At 38.6% G+C, this 26,155-nt stretch overlaps 1 protein-coding gene across 32 annotated transcripts in view; it reads left to right on the forward strand.

Moving 5' to 3' along the window:
• Window positions 1-26,155, forward strand: part of ANKHD1 (ankyrin repeat and KH domain containing 1) — a 97,386-nt gene that overhangs the window by 53,774 nt on the left and 17,457 nt on the right. For 26 of the 32 annotated variants that reach the window (XM_015876173.2, XM_015876164.3, XM_085519336.1 and 23 more), the window contains 13 exons: window positions 7,690-8,433; window positions 15,872-16,017; window positions 16,157-16,268; window positions 17,213-17,358; window positions 18,799-18,941; window positions 19,730-19,943; window positions 21,212-21,387; window positions 22,044-22,206; window positions 23,009-23,104; window positions 23,394-23,510; window positions 24,508-24,682; window positions 25,024-25,477; window positions 25,907-25,984. In XM_015876173.2, the coding sequence (XP_015731659.2) occupies window positions 7,690-8,433; window positions 15,872-16,017; window positions 16,157-16,268; window positions 17,213-17,358; window positions 18,799-18,941; window positions 19,730-19,943; window positions 21,212-21,387; window positions 22,044-22,206; window positions 23,009-23,104; window positions 23,394-23,510; window positions 24,508-24,682; window positions 25,024-25,477; window positions 25,907-25,984 (2,764 nt within the window). The remainder of the gene's footprint in view (window positions 1-7,689; window positions 8,434-15,871; window positions 16,018-16,156; window positions 16,269-17,212; window positions 17,359-18,798; window positions 18,942-19,729; window positions 19,944-21,211; window positions 21,388-22,043; window positions 22,207-23,008; window positions 23,105-23,393; window positions 23,511-24,507; window positions 24,683-25,023; window positions 25,478-25,906; window positions 25,985-26,155) is intronic. The other 6 variants (XM_015876166.3, XM_085519338.1, XM_085519334.1 and 3 more) reach the window with 3 other exon arrangements.

Raw genomic sequence — 26,155 nt, forward strand, 5'->3', positions numbered from 1 at the left:
ATTTCAGACCGAAAGAATGTAAGAATATGCAACTTCTGTTTTAAATAATGCAGCAAAAACTATGTGCTTACACGTGCCCTTAAAATTAAATAATTTTTAGTACTACTACTAAGTAGGCTAGTGTATAGTAACAGTAATGTAAAGATGGTAGTAAATATCCAAAAAGTTATTTGCAGGAAAAACTCACCCAAATGGAAGCCTTCAGTCTGCTGGGAAATGCCGAGGCAATCTCCACCAAGGAGCAGTCTCCAAGAGATGCTGCCTTAGTGGTGGTCAGCCCTTAAATGGGGTCTAGAGGAGATGGAGTGAAGCTCCACCCCTTCCAGGAGCACAGCTCCATTACTCTCACCTGTGCTCCCACAGCTGACCCACACTTGCCTCAGTTGATTAATCAGAGGTTCAGGCTGTGATTACCAATTTCCCCGTACAACCAGTGTTCTGGAAATGCAGCTTATGATTCATCAGAGTCAAAGAAAGAACAGTAGATTGTATCAGAAGACTGAAGTTATGAATTTCAAGTCTGTTATTTAATCAAATTATGAGATGTGGATAGTTCATGTAGCTTAAGAAATAGAACTCATTTGAAAAAAGAAAAAAAACAAAAAAAACTTACAGGACATATCAGTTCATATTTTAGGCACTTTTTAGCAGTACTATTTTGCTGCAACTGGTACTAAGAGATCTAATAGTTGTCAGTATTTCAGTATATGTTGTGTGTGTGTCAGCCAAACTAGTCTGTGATGTTACAAGAAATACAGAGATGTGGAATGTGCCCTTAGGCTAATTAAGAGCTCTGTGTCTAAAGTTCTTGTGCCTCTAAAATCTTCAGGGAAAAGTCAGTATTTCTGTGTTAAATGTTTTATGGTCATTATAATCATACCCCTTTGTTTTTCTAACTATAATTGAGAACTTGGTATTTGCTGAATTTCTGTTCTTGTCTTTGGACACACACACGACTTTGTTAGACTTGGGAGATGAAAGATAAAAGAGGGAGTAAATAAAAGAATATTCATTAATTCCATGGGGAAAAAACAATAAAGTTCTTACAGTTACTTTGGAAAAGACAAATTCCTTGCCTGCAGATGTAGAAATAGTGTCCTAAGGTTTTTCTGTAGACTTGCCTATGTGGAGGAAGAAGAGGAACACTTAGTCTTTTAGCCTCAGCTCGGTGTTTTTTAGGTGTTTAGTTTTGCAAAAAAACATAGTAGTAGGAATACATTTCCTAAAGAGTTCTTGGGAAGTCAGGTGTAAAACTAAAATACGCTTGTGTATTATCATAGTGGGTCAGATATGCTGTGAGGCTTTCCAAGAATGTGTGGTTTAATTTTAATTGACAGTATTATCCTTACTCTGGTGAAAAGGCTTATGGAATAGTTGCAACGGAGTGTTCTGGAAAATGATTTGATTTCAGTGTTTAGCAACTGAAAAGAAAAAGATTTCTGAGCAGTGGATCTAGAGAAGCAGGTAAGGGTAATATGCGAAGGTAGTAACCTTGATGAGGATGTCAGACAAAAGCAGCAGCAGGATTTTATTTCATGGTACTGGGAAGAACTTGACTCATGTTATATGGAAGGGTTATTAATGTGCTTCTAGCATGTGGCTAGTGTGTTTGTGTGAGAGGAAAATTGTGGCGTGGTTTTGCTTACCTGGTCTCTATTTGTTGCTGTTCTCTCTTGGATGCAGTCTGAATTGCTCAGCAGAAAGCAGTAATTCTGATGCAGCTCAGCAAGGATGGCATTCCCACTAGAAAGAGAAGTGCACTATTTCTGTGATGATGGAGTGGCAGATCTCTCCTGCTGCTTGCAGCCCAGACAGGCTGAGAGCACAGTATAGGGCAGCAGTGCAGTCCCCAGGAGTGGATCTCTGTGCCCAGTGCCAGCTGCTCTGCAGCCTCCAAATGCTTCCTCCCTCCTTCTCTCCAGCTCTGGCACTGGGTAGGTTGGCTTCCTGTAAGAATGGGATAGAGTGGGGTGACTAAAAACCCTTTATAAACTGTTTCACCTGGCACTGTCTGATCCTCTCTGGCTTAATTGTTTTCCTATTAAGAAAGGTTGCTCTTTACACTCAGTCCCTTGTGAACATACTGTGAAGCTCAGAAATGGCATGTGTCACTTTCATGTGGCTGTGAGAGCTGCTAAGCTCACTTACTGGAAGCTGTGAATATCTTCAGGATGGGTTTGGAATTTTAGATGCACCTTTTAAGTTTTCTTGTTTATCTCAAATTGTGGACCATTGCAGCTAACAAAATGCTTGAAAAGAATGCTATCACATTTCCCTAAGGAAATTGTCTCTGTAGTATTGTTGTCACCATAGTCATGCATAGTTTGTAAATGCAAGCTCCCAGTGACTGTTATGGTTCTGCAGTGCACTGACTTCATCTTTCATACAGTGTGCTTGGAGAGTGCTGTGTCTTGCACAAACAACATGTTTTTAGAACACTATTGAAAAACAGTGCACTAGTGAAATGAAGGGGTGCTTAGGGACTCCACAGAAAGCACCACTAGTGTTTTCTTAGTCAAAATATTTGAACTGAAGTAAGGCATTATTAAATGTGTTGATTTAAACATGGAGCTATCAGTACTTGTGGTTTTTTTCCTCGTTTTTTTGTACTTCATAGCTAATGTGAAATCCTAGATACATAATAACTAATTGGCCAGTACTCAAAAGGTGTAAACACACTGACATTCAACTTCTCCACTGTTGTTTTTAAATAGAGAGTAACTTGCGGCATTTCTTATTTGGAGGGTTTGCTTATCTATTTATCATGAATTCACCAGAGTTTACAGACTTGTTATTTGCAGGAAAGCTGTCCACATTTACCTTTTGTCACCGATGAGGTCAGAACACTAAAAGTGGAATGGGTTGGGAATTTTTAAGCTTTTTAAGTTAGACCTACAGTATCCTCGTGCTAAATCTTACTAACAATCTAATGTCTTGGAGAAGAAAATTAAATAAAGCATTATTAACTATGAAATCATTGAATGTTTTTACTCAAACATACGACTTCTTTGCTTAATACTGAGTTATGTACTGAACTCACGCACTGTGTGAGTTACTGAAAGATCCTAAAGGACAGTATGCCTATAAGGGTGGATAACTCTATATAGGCAGAGTGATTTCCTGAATAAAGAAATTCTTCTTCTATTTTTGGCTGACTTAGGTACTTGCTATTCTTTCATATGACTTCAGCAGTGCGTGCAGATGTTAGAAACCAGACAGATGTAGATCCCCAAGATCACATGTGTATTAAAAATATCAATAAACAAAACTAAATTAAAAGCCTACAAAAAAACCCAAACCAAAACAAAAACAAACAAACCAAACAGAAAAGCAACCTTTGGAAGGAGATGAGACTAAAGTTAAAGTAACCAAAGCTTATGAAAGTCAAAAGTTGAGTTTAGGTTGGTTGGAATGTGGTTTGTTTTCAACCATGTAATCATTGCACCTAATTCCTGGAAGTTTTCTGTAGAAAAAGCTGCGGGAGTGACAGGCAAAAATGCTACGTGGCTTATAAGAGAAATGTAGCAGAACAGAAACTCACCTGAATGCTCAGCCCTCTTTAAATCATCCTGTTCTTATTGAAGAATTAAATATATCTTTCCTTTCCCAATTCATAATATTTTACTTTGTGCATGTGAGTTGAATGATTATTTCCCCACGGTCTTGCAACTGAGTTTTTTTTCCCCATATGGATTACAATAGTTAAATGCAGAATATTGTTGCAGATGCAATACTGAGCTCATTCTATTCCTGTTGAAATTGACTGCAAATCTAATTATAAAATCTGGTTCAAAAGCAAATGCTCCTTATTTTGTGCCCAAGTGCAAGTATAATAGTAGACAATCACAATCATATACATCACAGTTGAACTTCTTTCGTTGCTGCCAGTTTTATATGTCAGGAAAATCGTTTGGAATTGAACTTGTTTGTATTTTGACCTACTTGTTTTCATTTACATCTCTTGAAGTGAGGGAGCTGTTAACAAACCTCAGAATTTAATCTAGTAAAAAGTAAAGCAGAATGAAACTAAGGCTGCTGGTGGCCAAGATGAAAACCACTAAGGTGAAATGCAGGAGTAATGAGGAATTGCATTGACAAAAACTTCCTGAAGAGCACAGTGGATTATAAAAAGAAACTTTCGGTCTTCATGTTTTTCTGGAAACAGTTTAAAGATCAAGTAGTGATTTTCTCAAACTTTGGTTGCTTGCTTAGAAATGCTTTGTCATTATGCGTGTCTCTGCCAGTTTATCAGTAGTGCTGTTAGTATAGGGTCTAGGCTTCGCTTGTGTGATGTAGTTATGTGTCTGTCTCGTGTCTTGGATACTTTCTTGGAAGTCCTTTAACTTGCAGAAGACAGAAGTGCCTGCCTGTGCTATTGCTGTAAATTACAAGGGGGTTAGCAAGTCTAGATGGCACAGCTAATAACAGACTGATCAGGGGTCAGTTAGAGTGGTTCTGTGTAGGTTCATTCTGAACAGACAGCACTTTTCCTGTGCTAATCAGTTACATGTGAGAAGGGACAAAAGAATTACTTTCTTGGAAAAGTAAGCCATCCTGTAGATTAGGTGACAGGACTAGATGAATTCCTAGAGAATCTTCAGCAGTGGGAATGAGATGCAGTATCTGGCTTGTTCACAGGCATCAGCCCTATGGAGAGAGATTGTGTTAGGAGATCTTAATTACTTAGGAGAGCTGAGAACTGTAAACAGGAAGACTGTTTTTTCTGAACTCTTGTCCACAACGTCTAAGACCTTTAAATATACCTTACTGTCAAGTCAGTTTAAAAGATGGAACAAACAAACAATAAAAAGCTCCATATGTTAGAGTTGCTAGTGATGTTCTCCACTGCATGTTATTGGATGTTCAAGAGTTCAGAGATGAAGTTTGGAGCATGCTCACATGGATGAATAGTCTGCTGTGAATCAGTTTAGGTACTCAGAGGATGCTGCACAATGTGCTGAATGAACACAGTAGACTTGTGTATGAAACTTCTAATTCCCTTTTCTGTAGTAATTCAGAGAAAATAATGGGAAGCCATGTTTGTACAGAGGAGGTCTTCCTTGAGTGGTGAATGTTGGTCAAAAAACAGCTGAGGATGTACTTGTGAAAAGAGAAGGGTGTAAGGCAGCAAGCAAGATGGTGACTGCTGGAATGATGGTAGGGGCTAAACTGATACGGTTAGGGTCCACAACCTGTGGAAATATGGAGCAACAAAGAGGTGCTACAAATTAATGGATGCTACTGTTCACAAGGTTAACTAGGGAAGAACTGTTTCCTTCCTCTGTTGCTGTTCAGGTGTGTCTGTAACCACTCTGGATCTTCCATCGGCTGAATGAGTCTCTTTCCTGTAACCCTGATTGCCTGATAGCCCAGCTGCATCTGGGCTTTCGCTCTATTCATTTTGTACCAAAAGGGTCTTCTAAGGGTGGCTGAAATAATTGATGTGGGAACTAGATGGGCTGCTTAGTATTGCTGGGTTAGTCTTGTAGCAGCTTGCTTTTATCGATTTGTACTCCACTAAAATATGCATACACATATGCATACACACACACATACACTATTATATATTATATATAAACATATATCTACTTTTTAAGTTGAAGTAATAATGGCCTGGCTTGACTGGATTTTTAATTCCTGCCTGTGTTTAAACATTTCAAAAGCAAGGGTATAAAATAGTGTCCTGTTCAAAAGTATTTATTAAAATTGGCACAGTGTTTTTCAGGGTGTAAAGAATACATAGAAGAGATCTGGATAAAACCAGGAAATCCCTACCTTTCAGTACTTCCAGTATAGCCCCAATGCTTACACTTTCAAAGCTACCAGTAGCATCCTCTCCAGCTCTGGCTTGAACAGGTTGTTACAATGAGAATGTCAAGTTTAGCAGATCTTTATTCCTAAGATTATAGATGGCTTGCATTTTCTGGTATAGAAATGGTGATTTAGAACACATAAGGCAGCCCCACTAACTAATTGGAAGCTGATAAAGGTGCACCTCTGCACCGTCTTTGGTACTGAAGAGCCTAGGTGTTCATTCGCATTATGTCTGTATCTGTGCAGTCTGCCCAGCAGTATGCTGTGGGCTCTACTGATTTTTCTAAATTGTGTTCAAAAGTTGTCTGAACTGTCGGTGCCTGTTCCAGATCTGAGACACTGTTAGGACTGTTAGTTGGCTTCTCCTTGTGAGACCAGCTTTGTGTTTCTTGTTCAACACAGACTGGAAACGCCCAATCTTTTTATAGGGTGGCTTTGGCTCTTCATTTTCTCCTGATTTTTTTAGATAAGGTTTTCCTATGACAAAAAAGCTTGTTTTCTACTCAGATGGGAACGAATGTATAGTATTGATACTTCATTATTTGGGGGCTCTTTGAACTGCAGCTTTGCTTTCCTGTGGAGTGAAAGAGGCTGTCCAGAACTGTCAGAAGTCATGAGAATGCTTGGTGTTATGATGGGGATGGTACAGACAGTAATCTTAGGAGAGGCTGTAAGCACAGCAGTATGAAGCATTCCCTTCTCAGCTGTGGCTTAATTTGCACTTACTAAAATGTTTTTGCTAAGTAAGAGAACTTGTGGTAGAACAGCAAAGCACTAACTGACTCTTTTATCTGAATATTACACAAATGTAGAAAAACATTTTACATAATTTTAGTGAGTTTAAATGGTTTTTATAGTGGTCTTAATGCTGAGATGCATGAATCTGCTTTGTAAATGTTCAAGATCTGTTAGCTTTTTAAAGCAGCGTGTATTACTGTTTAGGTATAGCAAGTGAGTGTTACTGCAGAAAATTACTTGGTCAAGGTAAATCTTTCACATTTGTAATGAAAATATCTTAAGCTGAAGTAATAATCAAAATGTAAGCACTGAAGTATTAGCAAGATCTGGCAGTTGCTATGTGAGACTTTCATGATAGCAGCCTGTGCTGCATGGAGCAGAGCCTTGTGAGCATTCATAGGAGCTGTGCTCTGGCATGGTATGTTGTTGGATTGAAGATTTATGAGCCCTAGTAGTGAGCAGAATTGCGAATTTGTTACTGGGGAGAGGAAGGCAGGGAAGGTGCTGGTTTTCTGTCCAGCTTTCAGAGGTGTGCTAAAGGTTTAAAAGGTATTTGCATATGTGGCTGTATTTTGTTTGTAATGTGAAGGTGGAACACAATAGTATTTTGATAAACTGATCTTACTATAGAGCTAGTTTTCTGTCAAATGCAGAGTACTTTTGCTTGTAACTTTGCTGCTGGAAGTTAGCATCTAGAAAATAGTCTTAGTTTAATTTGCTCTGCACACCAGAACAACATTGAGAACTTAGCAGATTTGTTTTAACTGCCTCACTCTTGCTGATTTTACTTCCAAGATGTACTCTCGTGTGTCAGATATCATAAAAGTTCCTTATTCCTAAAGATTAAAGCAGCCGTGTTCAAGGGAATATTAGAATCAATACTAAAAATTCCAGCTATTTGATTTGCTTTGTCCTTTCTGTTTTAATGTCGAGCACAGGGTTTTACCTTATTGTGGTTTGCTATGGTTTGAAGGATGTGCGGTGTTAGTTTTAAACTTTTTTTTTTTTTCTTTCTTTTTTTTCTTTTTCTTTTTCTTTTTCTTTTTCTTTTTTTTTTCTTTTTTTTTGGTGGGTAAAAGGGGGAGGTTTGGGGTATCTTCAGCATGGCATTTTTTCAAACATTTTTCATGTGCTTAGGTGCATCCAAGCAGAAGTCAAGTTCCCTGCAGGTAGCAGATAAGGACCTACTGCCACCTTTTCACCCATACCAGCCTTTGGAATGCATAGTAGAAGAGACTGAAGGCAAGCTGAATGAACTTGGACAGAGAATTAGTGCTATTGAAAAAGCACAACTTAAGTCATTGGAATTAATTCAAGGTGAACCTTTAAATAAAGATAAGATTGAAGAACTTAAAAAGAACAGAGAAGAACAAGTACAGAAGAAGAAGAAAATATTGAAGGAACTACAGAAGGTGGAAAGGCAGTTGCAGATGAAAACACAACAGCAGTTTACCAAAGAATATTTGGAGACCAAAGGTCAGACAGACACACCACTTCCCCTCCAGCAGCAGTGCCCACTTACGGGGGTCTTCCCAGAAGTGGAAGCTGATAAGGGTCTGCCAGAGGATAACTTTTCAGAGTTACCTCAGGTTGACACAGTCTTGTCAAAAGATGATGAGCAACAACAGTCTCCACCACCTGCTGAACAAATAGAATTTGTCCCTATCCAGCCTTTGCCAGCACCGCAATGTAATTTTTCTGGTAATTTAGGTTATAACGGGACAGAGTCTCTTGAACTTCAGAAAGCAATAGGTAATCAGCAGAATGTAGGACAGCAGCAGCAAATTGCTGGGCAGGGACTGTTAGTTCAAGAACCAGACGGATTAATGGTTGCCACTCCAGCACAGACGCTTACCGACACTCTTGATGACCTACTAGCAGGTGGGTTAAGAAATATACCTATGTTTGCATTAATTTGTGTGCTGAGTTACCCTTTTCTCCTTCCCTCCAAAAATATCATGGGGTTTTCCAGTTTGGGAGTACTTACTTATGCATAAAATTCCTAATTAGTACTATTAATCTTAACATTGACTTCCAGTTCTAACATGAGACTTTTAAGCAAAACAAACAAACAAAAAATCTCTTCTCTTCTACTGGAGACCTGTTAGAGTCTCTTTGGCATTATCTTTTTCCATGCTACTTTAAAAAGCCTAATTGTGATTAGTAGTGCCCACTAGGAAACTTAAAAACGTGATGGTTTTTTTTTCTGTCTTCTGTAGAATTTTTCATGCAGGCTTTTATGCCACAGCGGATTTATTTAGTATGTTTACAAATGTATTCCTCTTCTTTCTGCTGGAAATGTTGCTGCAATTTAAACACAATCTGGAATCCATGCACAACCATTTAATTCTGTAGTGGCTTATGTTTTCAGAATACATTCTTAACTGTGGTTGTTATGCAGGAATATTTGCTTATTACATATAACATGGCAAAAAAAAAAAAAAGTGTCCTGTTATCTGGATGAAAAGGAAAAATCAAAGCATTCTTCCACTTGTAGGTAATAGTATGAAAAGGAATTGAAGTTCCCATACATTAGGTTGTGAGTTTCATTGTGGAATAGAGATGCCATTTTTGTTGGCTTCATTTCATGTATTTGATTAGGATTTGTGTTTACTGCTGGATTTGTGCAGGGTGTAGCCAGTGCTGTTTAGTCTGTAGTAGGTTGTTTCTTTGTTTTTATTTTTAATTACTTTTCTTTGTACCTTGTGTCTGTCCCTCGGCCCTTGTTTCCGTCTTCCCTCTGCATAGTCACTGCCCTGTACCCTGAAGTTTGTTTCAAGGTTTTAGAAATGTGTGGTAAGAGTTTCTGGCCACAAGTCCTGTGAGCTTTTAGGATGGTGATAACCATAATTGAGGCTCACTGCAACTTTGCAGCTTCCTTGGAAATGCAGTCAAACCTACAGCTGTGATGCAGCTCCCTCCATCTGGGTGGTTTCAGTTCAAATATTTCTTTTTGGTTTTAGAGTATTGGGTTTAGTTCTCTGCTCTTCTGGGGTGTTCTTGGGAATAGTCAGTTCACTTTAAAAAATAGAAAACACAAAAACAAAACCAAGCAAAAAAACATTTGGATAATTCAGAAATATTTCTCAGGATTTGGAACTGCAGTATGCAAGGAATAGAACTTCAACAATTATTTCAAACCAATCATCATCAAGGACTCAGTCTTTGAAATAGTTACTGTTTTGAGGAGTTGAACATTTCTAGCAGACCATCGTGCATTATATACCTATTAAAGGTTAGCGACTGTGTATGATATAGTAATAGTCAGTATACCCAAAATGAAAAATTGCTGTAGTCAACTCTTTTAATTTTGTTTTAGGCTGATAATAGACTTGTCCAGGATTTTGCCAGTCTACCCTTTGAAAAAATTCACATTGTCTTTCCATTCACTGATACCATAAGAAATGAAATGAACTCAATTGTTTGCCATTTGTAGAGATCTCAGGCAGGCAGAAATAAACCTTTTAATGAAAAAAATGTTTGAATGGAAATATCTTGACAGTAAGACCTTTAAGAGTAAATGTGCTGCTTCCTATTGTTTGTTTTTATTTGCTTGCAGCTTTTGCAGGATAAACCTAATCTCTGAACTAGTTGCAAATAGCACACACTCCTAAAATTATTCACAATTTTTATTTTTTCATTTTATCTTTTTTTTTTTTTTTTAATAGAGATGCAACTCAAGGAAACATTAGCTGTCCCAATTCCAGACACATCTGCAACAATTACTGGCATTGCTTCACTTGGTTCCAAAATTCATAAATTTGTTTCATTTTAAAGTGTCTGCAAAAATGTTGAGAGAGAATTTAGATGATTTTGTTCAATTTAAATCCCAGGCATAGGTTAAATCATCATTTCACTAAACTCAAATTTATGTGTATTTAAAAACAACTGTAAATCTAACAAATCTTGTAAGTTCTTTGATTTGTATTTGATAGAGACTGAACTGTCCCCCCAAATGTGTTTTAGTGATTAGTTTGGTAAGGAAATAATGAGCAATAAAAAACATAAAGCCTGTTGGTTTTTTTTTTACAAGAGGACTGTAGACACTGGTTAAAATTGTTATGAAAGGAGCTGAGTGCCTGGTGCACGGGAAGACTCCTCTTTTCTCTCAGACTCAGAATTTGGTGTGCCTGTGAAATATCTCCCTCGATTGCAGGACTGCTGGTGGATCTACTGGGACTGTGCAGCCTGAAGAAGTGAAGGCTGTGAGGTGACCCTGAGAGCAGCCACTTGGTATCTAAAAGGGAGATACAGAAAAGATGGGGTCAGATTCTCTTGCAGGGTCCGTGGTGATAGGACAAGGGGAAAGGGTGGTGAGGCACTGCAACAGGTTACAGGGGAGTTGGACTAGGTGGCCTTCAGAGGTTCCTTCCAACTGTAAGGATTCTATGATCTATATTAATGGCAATGACAGATGCTTGATTTAGAAAAAATAATAATTTTATTCTTACTGAGTATCCAGGTTGTATTAAATCTGCTTCAAAGGAACAGATGTTGAATCAACTTTTGCCCAGCGCACTGAAATAACTGTTATTTGTGCTATTACCAGTGGCAGTGGAAAAAAAGCATTTTTTTTTTCCAGGCTTCAGGTTAGACTTGTTCTAGGGGATGCCTTACGTTTCTACAAAACCTTTATTTTGCCACATAGCTTCCTTGTGACAGCATACACAAAGGGAGTACTTATCTTGTCTCCTGCCTCACATCAGCTAACAGAAAACTGGTAGGAGATGAGGGGGTTGATGGTAAGGTACAAAGTGTTTAATGTCTCGGTGGCAGTCAGAATCATTGTTAAGTAACCCGAGTCCCTTCTTTCACTAAGCTGCTTGGCCTGCACCTGAGCTGCGTGGAATTAACTGAGTAACTTCTGTAAAGTAATGTAGAACTTGAAAATGAAGCAACTCCTTTTGGTTATAGTGGAATTTATTTACATGTGGTAAAGGAAAACTTGACAATGAATGCCTAATCCAGTCCTTGAAGGTGTCACATGCAGTCAAAATTTAAATCTGATTTACCAAAAAAAAAAAAATAAAAAAAAATAGACACGGTACAGTTTAGAGTGGGAAAACAATAAGTTTGGACCACATCTTCGAGTATAAGAGCACAATTTTCACTTCAGTTTTCATTTTTCAGTACAGATTTGGGTTCTTGTGAATCTTGCCCTGCATCATTGGAGTTTCACTGCTGTTCATATTGCACATTTACCTCAGTGACTTTTGTAGATTGCAGTATGAATTGGTACTTTCTTTTTTCTTCTGGGGGGGGGGGGGGGGACGGACGGACGACAACGACAGGACAACACTCAAGGTGAGGGACTTACTTTGTTGTTGCTAGGTTCTCTGCGTAGTTAAAATGTTTTTATGCCTGTTTGTTCTGCTCTACTGATTTTTGCCAGGGATTAGCATTTCTGTGTGCTTCTGGCTGCCTCTCCTCCGGGGAGTTGGGGTTCATCTACAGAAATACCAGATGCTTTAAAACACTTCAATTGTATTTGGCTCTGAACTTTCGGTTGTGGTTGGATATATAGAATTGGAATATTTTAAGGGAGCTGTTTTAAAGGTGTGACCCGTGAGTTACTTTTTTTTAGGATTGCTGTTTGGAGTATAACTAGTTACTTGGGTTGGCTGCAGTGAGACAGTGACCCCTGCATAAATGCCTGTGTACAGTAACATGGAATTTAAAAGCTCCCAGGGAGGACTGAAAGCAGAAAGGCTGCTCTGTTGTGGAAAGAGATTGTTTTCTTTGTCCTGAAAACCATTGTCTTTGAGGAAAGCAGAACTGAAATACAAGACTAGTATTCATGAATGTGCATAGCAGTTCTACAAATTCTGAATAGACTGCAGCTATGGTTGCACACAGAAGCTGTTTGCTTAAGGTTCTATCAGTGTCTGTGGAGTTGTACCAAGATAAAATACTAAGTTCTTGCTTCTGTTTTACTTCTGCTTCTTCTGATAATTTTTTCATAACTTTGAGAAATAATCATCTTTGTCTTTGGAGATTTGTCTTAGGTTTGACCATAATGCAAAGAAAGTCTCTTTGGAAAACTGCAAAGCCCATCTTAAAATCCAAGGAGATTGGATTGTGTCATTGTCATTTCAATTTTAGACCTGGTATAGAATATTTTTTAAAAAGTATCTACAGAAATATCCACAACTTATGTCATAAAATGTTTTATCAAGATATAAGTTACACATTGTGAAAAAAGAATGTAACTTGTGTCAGTGCCTGAGTCTTAGTATATTTATTGACATCTTTTCTTGTGGGAAGATGAAATATCTGTTTTGTTGGAAATAAACTACATTTTGAAAAGCTCTTGTCTTAGATGAAAGCAGCACATTTTTCTAGTCCATTAAAAATCCTGCACTGTTGCTTGGAGTCACTGAAACTGATCTTGTCGATCACTGGTTTTGTCCTAGCAGTCTTTCCATAAACACTGCCATCCATCCATGCCTCTGCTCCTCGAGCTCTTGTGCTGTGCACCGTGCAGCTGTCGCAGCAGCAATGTCAGTTACGAGACCAGAGTAATTGCCGTTACCAGGGCCAGGTATGGTGTTGCTGCTGCTTGGGAAGACTATGCTTTAGCTGTCAGTGTTGTAAATACAACTTGCTATAAGTTGGCCATTGGAAAGTTCCCTGCAGTTTCCCTATCAGCTATCAGATGGGCCCTGTCCGGCTGATTATTTGAAGCCTGATGTGCCAACCAGGACAGGTACTGCTTCATCTCTGGCAAAAGGCTGCATTCACAAGTAGAATGATGTCCTCTGCCAGGATGGGTTTGGGAAGGCCAGTAACTGTTGTGTGGTGACAGAGGAGAGTGTACTTGAGGAGACAGGCTCTGGGATGGGCATCTGACCAGTCTCAACTAACTCATTTCTTCACAAACCTTTTTGTGATAGCTTGCAATAAAGTTTCCAACATTATACTTCCAGTTTAAAATCTGTATATTCTGTAACCTTGCTTGTTCACTGAACTAAATCATCTGTATGAAATGGGAGGCAGAAGTGCTCAGCTGTGTTTGACTGCAGAGCACAGACCCCACTGACACTTCCATTAAGCCATCTTCAATCTTGTCAGACGTTCTAAGGAAGCGTAAATTAACCGAGGGAAAAAGAAATCCTGCAGTTTTGTGGATACAGTAGTAAAGAGGATTAAATACTGGCTACTAGGACTCTTATTAGATTGTATTTTTAAAAAGGTGATACCTAGAGACAGTTTGTGTTTCTGTTGCCTTTGGTGTGTTCTCTCACATTTGCCCTTATTGTTGCTATGTAAAGTGAAGTGCTTAAAGCACATGCCTGTATCGAGCACATGGTGAGAACTGAAGGTACACAAGAAATACTTTGACACTTTCTGTGATGGCTGTGAAGTGTGGAGAACTCTTTGAATCTGTCAGCAGCACTGAATGGATTCCATTCAGGAATCATCAGGTGGCACCAGCAGGGTCCCTCTGCTCACACCTGCTCTGTATCGCTATCTCATGCACATCTGTAGCTACAGGACTTGAAAGCATCAAGTCAATATCTTTCTTGATTTAAAGTGAAGTTGTTCATTTACAGTGTGATTTGGTGTTTTGTATTTTGGGAGGAATAGTCTTCAGAAATCTGAGTAATATCTAAATGCACATCAGTGTTTCGAGGGGGAAAATAATCATATTACATTATTTTTTTTCTCTTCTGCTGCACTAAGTGGTAATCCATAGTAAGCAGATGAAGTGTGGGAACTTGGAAACTTTGAAACAGAAGCCTGATTTCTTCACATAGGCTGTAAGGTGAAGCAATTATCAATTTGGTATTCAGATAAGAATACTTTGCTGTTGAAGTGTGGTGGCCCAGTGCTAATGCTTGTTTATGACTTCAGACCAGGCAGAACACTTTAATTAGCGACTTCTAAAAAATACAGTGGAAAACTGTCACCTCAAAGTCTGTACGTCCCACCTCCTGTTCATTCATCATCCATCCATGTGCTCCCACGCTGAACTGACCCACCTAAAACTTCCTCCATCTGTATTTCCTTTGTCACCTACAGTCAAATATGAGTAGGCATCGTTAGTGGTATTAGTCGTGTTGAAGATTTCTCTGAAATATTTCTGTCTGCCCTGTTTATGTATGGATAATTGCCAGTGTGTGAGCTGTTAATGGCATTGTGAAGGCCAAACTATTTAATCACAGCTACACTTAAAGGTGTGTAGGCAATACATGGATTTGAATTAACCCTTCATCTCCCCTTGTCACTTGAAATATTTGGACAAAAGCAAAAGACTGTGCTGCTTATTTCTTACCTGAAGTTAATGTTCTCCATCAGTTGCTTGTTTCAGGAATACTGCAAAGCACTACATCCTTAGGAATAATTAAAACTGATTAAATATTCTATCTAAAGATACTGTACAGTGTAGGAACTTGGCATTCCAGCAGTAATAGTTACTTGTTAGATACAACTGTTTTGCAGGAATTTTTGTAGATTGCGTCAGTAGTTGGTGCATTAGAGCTTCCTGGCAAGTGACCCCAGCTGAGAGCCTCTGGTTTGAGTTCCCCTCAGACACTTTGGTTTAACAAAGGCATATTAAGGTCTTAACCCTGTGCATATGTATTGCAGGGATCCTCTGCTTGATCTGCTAAGGCCTTTCAGCTCTTACCTCTAAAATCCATAATGTAAAAACTGTTTCTCAACTTAATTATTTTATAAATTTAAACATGAAGTTGCCCTACCAAAGTACTTGCATCCCTGAGCTGAGATGTACCTTCAGGATGAAATCTTTCAAAGGCTGTGACCAATCAGAAATAAATCCTAGGGAGCACACAGTTTTCAACCTCCTTTTCCTTCCCTCCCCTCCATCTCACTCTTCTGCCATTCTTGGGTTGTAACTCACAGGCGTAAGTCGCTGTCAACTCTTCTTGTTTTAAAAACTTTCTCTGATAACTTTCAAGTGAAAAACTTCTGAATTCCAGATTGATACTTCATTTTTGAATGTTAGGTTTGTATTTTATTGATAAATTATCCATCTGCTTAGATTTAGTGTATGATTCGTCTTTAGTGTGGTAAAAATAGAATTTTGAAAGGATAACTAAATTTCATAATTTATAATGTTTCCAGACTAATAAAATTCTTTTTCTAAGTTAACACAGTTTGGAGATAATATTTATATTATTTAACTGCTGGAAAACTTCTTTAAGCAAGATACCAACCATGTTGTTGGGAACACTTAATTTGTTTTCTTCCACTTCTGTTTTGGCACCGGAGTGTTGCAGTTTTGTGGGACTAAATCTTTCTCATATAAAATGTAGAATTTCTAAGAGTGGGCTAATAATGCATTGTTACTTTTCAGCTGTGAATAGCAGAGTGCCCAGTGGCTCCGCCGGCTCCTTGCACACTACAGAATCCCCTGCGCCTGAGCCCTGCTCACAGGCGTCAAGCAACGTGGCGCCACAGTCAGTGCTCCCTGTGTATCCTTCAGTTGACATTGATGCACATGTGAGTAATTTTAATTGGTTTTTACTAGATTTCCTTTTTGATAAATTCTGAAAAGTAATAATAAAGTAGCGTTAAAATACTAAAGCTCTCTTAAAGTATTTTTAACCTTTGAATATTTTCTTCTTTCTCAACCATGCAGACTGAAAGCAATCACGACACTGCTCTGACCCTTGCATGTGCAGGAGGTCATGAAGAACTTGTTTCTGTACTAATTGCACGTGGTGCCAATATTGAACACAGAGATAAGAAGGGTAAGCTGAAATAGTAGAAGTTTGCTTTAGAACTATGACTTCAAACGTGACATTTCAAATAGAGATTTGGAAGCTTTTGCTTCTGAAGATATACAAAGCTTGCAAAGATGTAGAGTTCTAGTACATATTTGGAAGTGTATACACCATATAGTGATATTGTACGACTTTATATCCATATTTTTGAAATTAAGTTCATCTATCTGAATGGCACGTAAGGCAAATTTTTGAAATACAAAGCACTTACGACGTTACAATTAACCTACCACAAAATACCTTGGTATCCTGGATAGAATTGCTAATTTGCTCAGGGACATGATTTAGTGGTGGGTTCTTAGAGTTAGGGTTATATGGGTAGGTTGTGGTTGAACCTGATGATCTTGAAGATCTTTTCCAGCCTCTGCAATTCTGTGATTCTATGATTCCACAACTGGAGTAAATATCAAATGTTAGCTTCCAGAGCTGATGTGGAATAGGAGTCAGGCTGTGTATCGTGTCATTCCCAATAATCAAATTCTGCAAAATCTTATCCCTTGGAGCAGAGAGAACAGAATCATCGTGCTTTTCTCCCAAAGGTCGTGCTAGCTGCAGTGAATATGTATTATCTTCTTGGAACTTCAGTAGGAATTAAATAGAAAGCAGTGATTTGTTTAAAGACTTGAATTGGTCAGAGCTTAATCCTTGTTGGTCAGTGCAGTACTGTTCAGGTTGTTTTTTTTCTGATGAACCTTTAAATGTAGCTGGCAGGAGTCATGCCCTAGATGTGTTCAGGTGTCAGGGTCAGGAGGGGGCTAGGAGAGCGTCTGATAGTGTTGGGCATTACTCAGAAAATACTCAATCTGAGAAAGACATAGCTGAGCAATAAAAATCACTGTAACTTGCGTATTTCTGCTGCTTAAAGTTTTGAAGTGCTCCGGTTTATTTTTAACATGATCTTTTGTTACAAGGTTTTACGCCTTTGATTCTTGCTGCAACTGCTGGACACGTTGGTGTAGTGGAAATTCTTTTAGACAAAGGTGGGGATATAGAAGCACAATCTGAGCGCACAAAGGATACTCCGCTTTCATTGGCATGCTCTGGTGGACGCCAAGAGGTACAGACATATTTGTCCTTGATGAATTTGATTTTTTTTGTTGTAGTTATTTCTATGTACAAGTTGTTTGTTTGTTTTTATTTTGGTGGTATAGTAAATCTTTTTTTTCTAAAAGCTTTTTTTTTAATTGAATAAGTGTAGTTAGTTTTAGTCTCCTCCCACAAGGAAGGGGTATTTGTTTTCTACATTGGCTATCCTGGTATTGTTGTTCTATTTTTGTTACCTGTGATCATTCTGCTGTCCATTTCATCCCTGCAAGGTGAATAACCTTGTGCAGGAGGTAGAGCTTTGTTCTGTGAAAACTTCCTTTGTGCATACACCCTGCTCTTTAAACTAAGGTACCCATTGCAGGCTTATAAGGACAGAAACTGGAATTTTGTGTTGACAGTACATAGCTTTGGTGGTAGCAAGCGATGGAGAAGCTTTCTATTCTGGCCACCTGGGATGTCTTAGTAGTAAAATGATACACACCAAACTGCAGTATTTCACCAGAAGCATTTTATTTTTCTGCTCTTTTTCTCCAAAGGAGGCCCTGTTCAGAGAAGTTCTTTTTCATCCTTGTTCCATTAAGATCAGTCAGTCTGATTGTCATTGCTTTTTTGTTTGTTTGTTTGTTTGTTTGTTTTAAAGACCGTGTAACACAGAAAGTCAAAATCTTAAGTTTCAATGGAATTAAAGTTACGGGAGTTTCTGAAAGACTCTGAGTGAGATGTTACAGGAGTTGAATTATGTACCTGGTTAGCAAGCAAAAGACTTTCTTTTCGAAGCCTTGACTTTTTTCATGTTTTGGGAACCTCACTGCAAGGAAGACATTGAGGCCCTGGAGCATGTTCAAAGAAGGGCAACAAAGCTGGTGAGGGGTCTGGAGCACAGGGCTTATGAGGAGCAGCTGAAGGATCTGGGATTGTTCAGTCTGGGGAAGAGGAGGCTCAGGGGAGACCTCATTGCTCTCTATAACTCCCTGAAGGGAGGTGGTTGTGAGCTGGGGGTTGGCCTCTTCTCTCGTGTAACTGGTGATAGGACCAGAGGGAATGGCTTCAGGCTGCACTGGGGTGATTTAGGCTGGACGTTAGGAAATACTGCTGCTGTGAAAGAGTGGCCAAGCAGTGGAATGGGCTGCCCAGGGAGGTGGTGGAGTCACTGACCTTGGAGGTATTCAAGGAACGTCTGGACACTGTGTCAAGGGACATGGTTTAGTGAGAGCTATTGGTGATAGGTGGATGGTTGGACTGGATGATCTTGTAGGTCTTTTCTAACCTTGATGATTCTGTGGTTCATTAGGTAAAATTATTAGACAAAATCCAAAACTTGCCTTTTTGGAAGGCAGTTGCTGCGCTACTAAAACCTACGTGGATTATTTGAATATGGTAATATTCTTTTGCTTCTCAGATAATAGGTAAGGCTGTGAAATGTCTTTTAATGTGAGTGCTGTCTTTTCAGGTTGTTGATTTGCTGTTGGCGCGGGGAGCAAACAAAGAGCATAGGAATGTGTCTGACTATACACCATTAAGTCTTGCTGCATCAGGTGGATATGTCAACATCATCAAGATTCTTCTCAATGCTGGGGCAGAAATTAATTCAAGGTAACATACCTCAGATGAATTGCATGTAGGACAGGTGCTCTGTTGTTGTCTTTAACTGTTCTGAGTCATATATTGGAATCTGTAGTTCTTTCAGGGCTCCTCTCAGCCTTTCTACAGTATTGATGTTGTTATTTATGTTGACATCACCTTAATTAAGGCTTTTAACTTATCTTTAACTACCACAAGCAAACTTAATCTCCCTTATACCTAAGTTTTCAGTGATGCTGTAGTCTGCAAACCTGTTTCTTCTCTTTCCCTTTTTCACCCTTCTGAGATCTGGAAGCCAAATGCAGTTTTCAGTTGAACCAGGCAAAGGAGACAGCTGAAGCACAGGGCAGCTATTTGTACTTGTTTAAAAACTTCCAGCAGAAGGACCAAATGTATTTTAGCTATGTCTCTCAATCCTCCTCTTTATTAGTTGTACGAAAAGTAACGTTCTCTCAGTCACTAGAGGAACTTCAACTTATTCTGAATGTTAGAAGCACGTGTTCCTGAATCAGACGCATCTTAAGTAGTTCAGTACTTGCATGTTCTTTAGCCATTCTATATCTAAAAGCTGGAACACATTTTACTTGTTCATAGATTTTAGTTATCTGTTGTATGTGGTTACTCTGCTGGTTTCTGATAAGCAAATCAAAATTGCTAGTATTTTAGGCAAGTGGCTATGTTTGTATGTATTAATGTTCACTTTTGGCTTCCCATGAAGCATTTTGTTCCTCATGGATGCACCTGCGTTTCTTAGGGCATTCACCAGTTCTGGGAACTGTAATTTGTTTCTTTCTCACTAGGACTGGGAGTAAGCTGGGTATTTCTCCTCTGATGCTGGCTGCTATGAATGGCCATGTACCTGCTGTGAAGCTGCTGCTCGATATGGGTTCTGATATTAATGCCCAGATTGAGACCAATCGGAACACAGCCCTCACCCTGGCCTGCTTCCAAGGCCGAGCAGAGGTGGTCAGTCTGCTGTTGGACAGGAAGGCAAATGTTGAGCACAGGGCAAAAGTGAGTATTTGAACTACTTTTCCATATCATTTACTTTAACAAGTGTGTTTCTCTCAGTAGTTATTTCTTCATATTTTCCTGTAACTCCTTCACCATTCATCTTTCTCTTTTCAGTGGTTCAAAGTCAAACTATTAGTGAAAGCAGGTGGATAGTTAACAGTATGACTTTGTTTTCTTTAAAGGTATTTGAACATGGTTTGTGCCGATGAAAAATTAAATTGTAGAATATCTGCATTGGCCCAGTTGATATGCAAATCTTAATGCAGAAGGGAAGGATCTGAGAACTTGCTAAATGTTCTGAAATGTTTGCTTTATTTAAGAATGTGAGCATAGGGGAAGATGAATTGTTTGCATGGGGAAAAGCTGATTTTCTTCCAATTTAATAATGAAACATTGTCTCTGTAGTACTGAGAAACTTATCAGATTTAAGATTGGTGTTGATATTTATCAACAGAACAGATAGACTTCACTCATATATAATAATGGTTGGACAGAAATAGAGTTGTACTGTTATAGTGATCCTCATTTATAACAGATTGTTTTGTTCATGCGAACAGAAGTAGGGTAGTCAAACCTTATAAAACTTTTATGTTAGTATAGAACCAGTGGCTTCAGTATTGTGACTTTGCCCCTCTAAAACACTGCATAGGTCCCACGTGTTATTGCTCTGGGGCAGCTCTGTTTCTCCTGCAATAAAGCAAGCTTAAATCTTGTGTGGACTGCCAGATCAATTTCCCTAGCACAAATGAATGTTTGGTAACTCCTAAGGCTGCTCAAATAATTGCTGTGTCTGCCTGCTTCTGGAATGACTTTGAATGAAGGAAAAAGGGATATGGATAAAAGCCAGCTCTCAAATAGTCAGTTGGGCATGTTGGGTGCTAGTATTAGTTTTTTTAGTTGTCTGACCAGGCAACTGAGTTGACTCAAGATCAGCCTCAGTACTGAGGAAGGATAGATAAGACGTGTAAAGCCAGTCTGAGGACATTTTCATAGGAACACTTGTCTTCATTTGGATCTGTTCTAACCTCTCTTTTAAAGATTCTTTTGAAAACTTTGGTTTTGCTATTGAGATGGATATGAGGTGGTAGTCAGTAGTTTGCCTAAGTTTATATAAATCCAGTGCCAGGAGTTTTTTGAGACCACTTCAGATTAGGCTCCTGGGCAGCTAAGTAAATAGAAATCTGATTTCTGTGTGGGGCAGTTGTGTATGGTATATCCAAAGTTTATAGTATGAATTTCACATTATGTGATTCCTTGTCTTTGCACAGACTGGTCTCACGCCGCTGATGGAAGCTGCTTCAGGAGGATATGCAGAGGTTGGAAGAGTTCTCCTTGATAAAGGAGCAGATGTTAATGCTCCACCTGTGCCTTCCTCAAGAGATACTGCTTTAACAATTGCAGCAGATAAGGGTCACTACAAGTTCTGTGAGCTGCTGATTAATCGGTAAATTATTCTTTTCTCATTAGCAGAACATGTATTTTGTAGCTATATTCCTTTGTGGCAAGGGTACTCTTGTTTATGCTGCCTCTTGCATCTTAGTGCAAAGGGAATAGGAATCCTTGGAAGTAGCATATTACATCTGCTCCCTACTATTTCATTGTTACCACAGAGTATCCTGCTACTCCAGTATTAATTAAGCTCAGCAGACAGCTGAGATCAAAGGTAAGCAAACAGTGTCTGATTTGGCAGCTTTGCATATTAATCCAGAAATTCCCATGATCAGTGTCACTTGTGAGGCAAGGCCTGGGAACAACTCTTGGCTCTTCAAGCGTAATCCTACATGCAGCTAAAATCTCAAGGGGCTGTTTGTTGTATGGATAGTCACCATGTTAATGATCAGGTAAGGGGACCTTTGATTGCTAGTTGCATAACTGTGATGCAGTAAGCCTGCATTCGATGGACATTTGTTGCTGGGAGGCAAGAGGGAGAGAGTCATAATCCTTGTGTTACCATGTTACTTAAAGAGCAGATTTCATGGACATGTTTCTCTTTCTAGCCCCTCGGTTTCAATAATTAAAGTTGTGTGTGTAATTGTATTCTGATCATTCATTATCTTATCTTTACTCATGTCTTATTTGATTACACTTGTACTCTTTTAGAGGAGCGCATATTGATGTTCGTAACAAGAAAGGAAATACCCCTCTTTGGTTGGCAGCTAATGGTGGTCACTATGATGTAGTTCAGTTGCTTGTGCAGGCAGGAGCAGACGTGGATGCAGCAGATAATCGAAAAATAACACCTCTTATGTCAGCATTTCGCAAGGTAGGACACCAACTTGGTTGTATGATTCAGTGCTAAATGTTTTCAAAACAGAATTTCTCATTTGTTCATAAATATGACTGGTTGATTTTGGAAGATCAACACAACAAAATTCCTGTTTTCATAAAATGTCTGCTTTAAAGTAATGATAATCTGTGAATTCTAGACCCTCTAAAGAAAAGAACTAAAACATGTATCACACTGACCTCATTTTGGAGAGATGAAAAATGTCTATAAAAAAAGTTAACTAACTCTGTTGCAAAGAATTTATTAACTTTATCTTTAATAAAATGTCAAACAAGTCTAGAGCTTTTCTGACAAATGAAAATACTAAGTATGCCATTACTGTCCTTCCACTGCTCTAAGGTAACTTCCTAGGCAGCGTTTAGCTGTTGTCTGTGTGACTGCACAGTGTGCCCCCATCGGGTAGCAGATCCAGCAGCAGTTTGCTAGGGTAATATTCAAGTGGCTCAATTTGTCAATCAGACTTGCCTTGCATCAGCTCTGTGGAGTGGCTGGCAATAAAGAGAGCTGGGGGTGACAGATGAGGTCTAAGCAGAGTGGTCTTGAGTGCTAAAAATGTGGACAGCTTTTCCCTTGAGACCAGCTATCTGCTTGCATTTAAAATGAAATGCAAATGTTCCGAACAAACATTAGCCACTTTTCATTTCAAACAGCAATTTACCAAAAATGTCTTAGTGTATTCTCAGTCTTCTGCAGTGAACCAAGAGATACCAAATTTGTAATTTGATGATGAATGTTATCAGTTGTATACCAGAGACTAAGATTTTCTTTGATGTTCTAGGGCCATGTGAAGGTAGTTCAGTTCCTAGTGAAAGAAGTTAACCAGTTTCCATCGGACATTGAATGCATGCGATATATAGCAACTATAACGGACAAGGTGAGTGTAACTATGAGGGGAAAATCCCTGTCCAGTATTTTCAGCAAAAATATGTATGGGGAATTCTCAGCTATTCAGAAAGTGAATGTATGTTTGTTCATGCATATGTTTGATTCAGAGTTTTCTTTTCATATCTTTTTTAATATAAAACATAAAATCAGTGTTTAGAGTCTGTTGAACTATTTTGTATGTTAGTGGATGCAGGGGATCTCATGTTTTGTAGAGTAAGTATCTCTCCCTTAATTCTAGCTTATTACAGATGTTTTATAAGACAAGTTTTGCCTTCCAGGACCTGTTGAAAAAGTGTCACCAGTGTGTGGAAACAATTGTGAAAGCTAAAGACCAGCAGGCTGCAGAGGCAAATAAGAATGCAACTATATTGCTGAAGGAGCTAGACCTGGAAAAAGTGAGTGGAGGGTTCTTGTCATCTAGCTTAATGTCTAAAACTGCGATTTAGGGGCAGTGGTTCTTCATGTTATGACTGTATCTACTTTCCACAAGAGTATATACTGAGGGTATAGAACTGTTACTTTAGCTAGACACTCCACTGTCCTTGTGATCATGACTAGTAGTTCTCTTGCATTACTTCAGCACAAATGAAGAGTGTGGATAAGGGAGATCTTCAGTCTCAGTGGTGTGATGCACAGTATGTTGTGAAATGTTGTCCATAAGTGTTTTACAAACTACACAAAGGAAAAGCTGCCACCTGAGCTAAAGTGAGTTGAAAAGGTAGTGTGAGAAGTGAAGTTTCTCCTCAATGAGAATATTAATTGTCCCGGACTAATGGAGAGATTTCTTAAGTGATCTGCAGTGGACATTCTAAATGGAGGTTCTTTACATTGTAGATGAACAGTTCATACAGCATTTGATTAACGAGGGAAGATTTGGAAAATGTGTTTTCATCTTCCAGGTTGCTAACGTGTGAACAGTCTGTCAGTTGCTCTGCAAAGCTGCAGTATGGTACTCCTGTTGTGACTAATTTCATACTAAAAAACATGATTAAAGTGAAAAAGTAAGACTAGTTAATTCTGTAACATACTGTGAGATACTTTTTAAAGTCAAAGCTGTTCGTCTCATCAATACTTTTGCAAAATTATTAAATGGTTTTTGATAAAGGACTGAGATAATGAGGGATTTTACTGGCTTTTTCAGTAAAATTATTTTTACAACGTCTCTCGCTTGGTTGTATTTATTGCTGTTCTTTGGAAATTTTTGGAATCACCCAGTCCTGTTGTTCCATAATGTCTGTTCATTATATGCATAGTGCTTCATTATGTGACAAAGTCATTCTAGTTTGCCATGCTCTCTTCTCTTTTATCCCCTGCCCAGTTTGTAGGAAAGATTGGAATTATAATTTAGTTTTTGTGATCATATTTAAATATGAATCCTTTTCTCTTACATAGTCAAGAGAGGAAAGCAGAAAACAAGCCCTTGCAGCTAAGAGGGAGAAGAGAAAGGAAAAGAGAAAGAAGAAGAAAGAGGAACAAAAAAGGAAACAAGAAGAAGATGAAGAAAATAAGCCTAAAGAAACTCTAGAATTACATGAAGATGATGACGAAGAAGAAAATGATGATGAAGGTAAAGAATGAGTGTTTAAATGTAAAAAATGCAGTTGTAGAGTTGCCTTTTTAAAAGCACCTAGGTAAGGTAATCTGTTAGTAAGCTGCCTTTTTTGATACTGTGATGATGATGTATGTTTTCTACCCTGGTTCTTACCTGCTGTAAATTGTGGAAGTGCTGTGTTCCTGGTAAATCATTGTTTCTTCCTCTTTGTTCCCAAAACTTTTTCCCTCTTGGAGATTTTACAGCTGCTTATAGTGCAAATAGACTTGACAGCTCAGCAGGAGCATGATCTCAGCTGAAGTGTCCTCAGTCAGAGGCACTGATTTATATGTTTTGTGATCTTTGTTTTTCTTCAGTAGAGCAAGAAGTTCCTATAGAGCCTCCTAGTGCAACTACTACAACTACAATTGGGATTTCTGCAACTTCAGCTACTTTCACCAATGCCTTTGGGAAGAAGAGAGCTAATGTGGTGACTACTCCCAGCACAAATAGAAAAAATAAGAAAAATAAAACAAAAGAGACTCCTCAGAATATGCAGATAATTTTACCAGATCAGCATATATCTCTAGCACAGCAAAAAGCAGATAAGAATAAAATAAATGGAGAGCCAAGAGGTGGTGGTGCAAGTGGAAATAGTGATTCAGATAATTTGGACAGCACAGACTGCAATAGTGAAAGTAGCAGTGGAGGTAAAAGCCAGGAGCTGAACTTCACGATGGATACAAATTCCTCTGAGCGGCGCTATGCCTCATTGCTTATCCCTTCTCAGGAAGAAAAAACGAACACTTCAGCTTCAAAAACACCAACAAGGTGAGACTTCAGTGTTATTTCTCTGTTTCTTCAGTGTTTTGCTGATGCTGATGTATATTTTCTGTAGCTCAGGCGTTATACCAGTTGGTGCATTCTTGGAGACCTGAAAGACTGAGCTTGCTTGCTTGTTAAATTACGTTGTCTGGTTTGTTGAATGCAACCATGTCAAAACACTAGAGGCACAAGTCTTGGTACTGCTGACTAGTTTAAACTACTCTAGCAGAACAGACAGTTGTCTCTGCACTGTTTTAGTAACTATGCTAAACTCTGAATTTATTGGAGTAGATTTTTCGAGTAAATTTGCAGGGAATTTAAAAAGTAAAATTCAGCCTTATTTATAATATAATCACAAGTTGTTGTTACCCTGTGATTTCTGTGATTTCTGATTTCATAATTAACACCTTTGAATTGCTATCTCTTCGTTTTAAGGAGGGAAGAAGCTGATGACTCTGAGCATTTCCCCTGCCAGGTTGATGGCCAATTTGATTTAACCTTGTCAAGCCAGAGGTGAGAGTCAAAAGAATTCAGTGAATGTACGGGGTCCATACTAATGACTTGGAAGATGATTGAGCTGCCAGTGAAGGAGATAATAACTAGCTGTTATAACACTGGTTTCCAAATAGGATCATTACTCAAAACCAATAAGCTTAAATAATGTCTTAATTTGTAGTCTTTGCT

This window comes from Coturnix japonica, chromosome 18 (genome assembly GCF_054131305.1).
Source record: "Coturnix japonica strain WE chromosome 18, WE-NBRP24, whole genome shotgun sequence".
In the NCBI taxonomy this organism is placed as follows: Eukaryota; Metazoa; Chordata; class Aves; order Galliformes; family Phasianidae; genus Coturnix; species Coturnix japonica.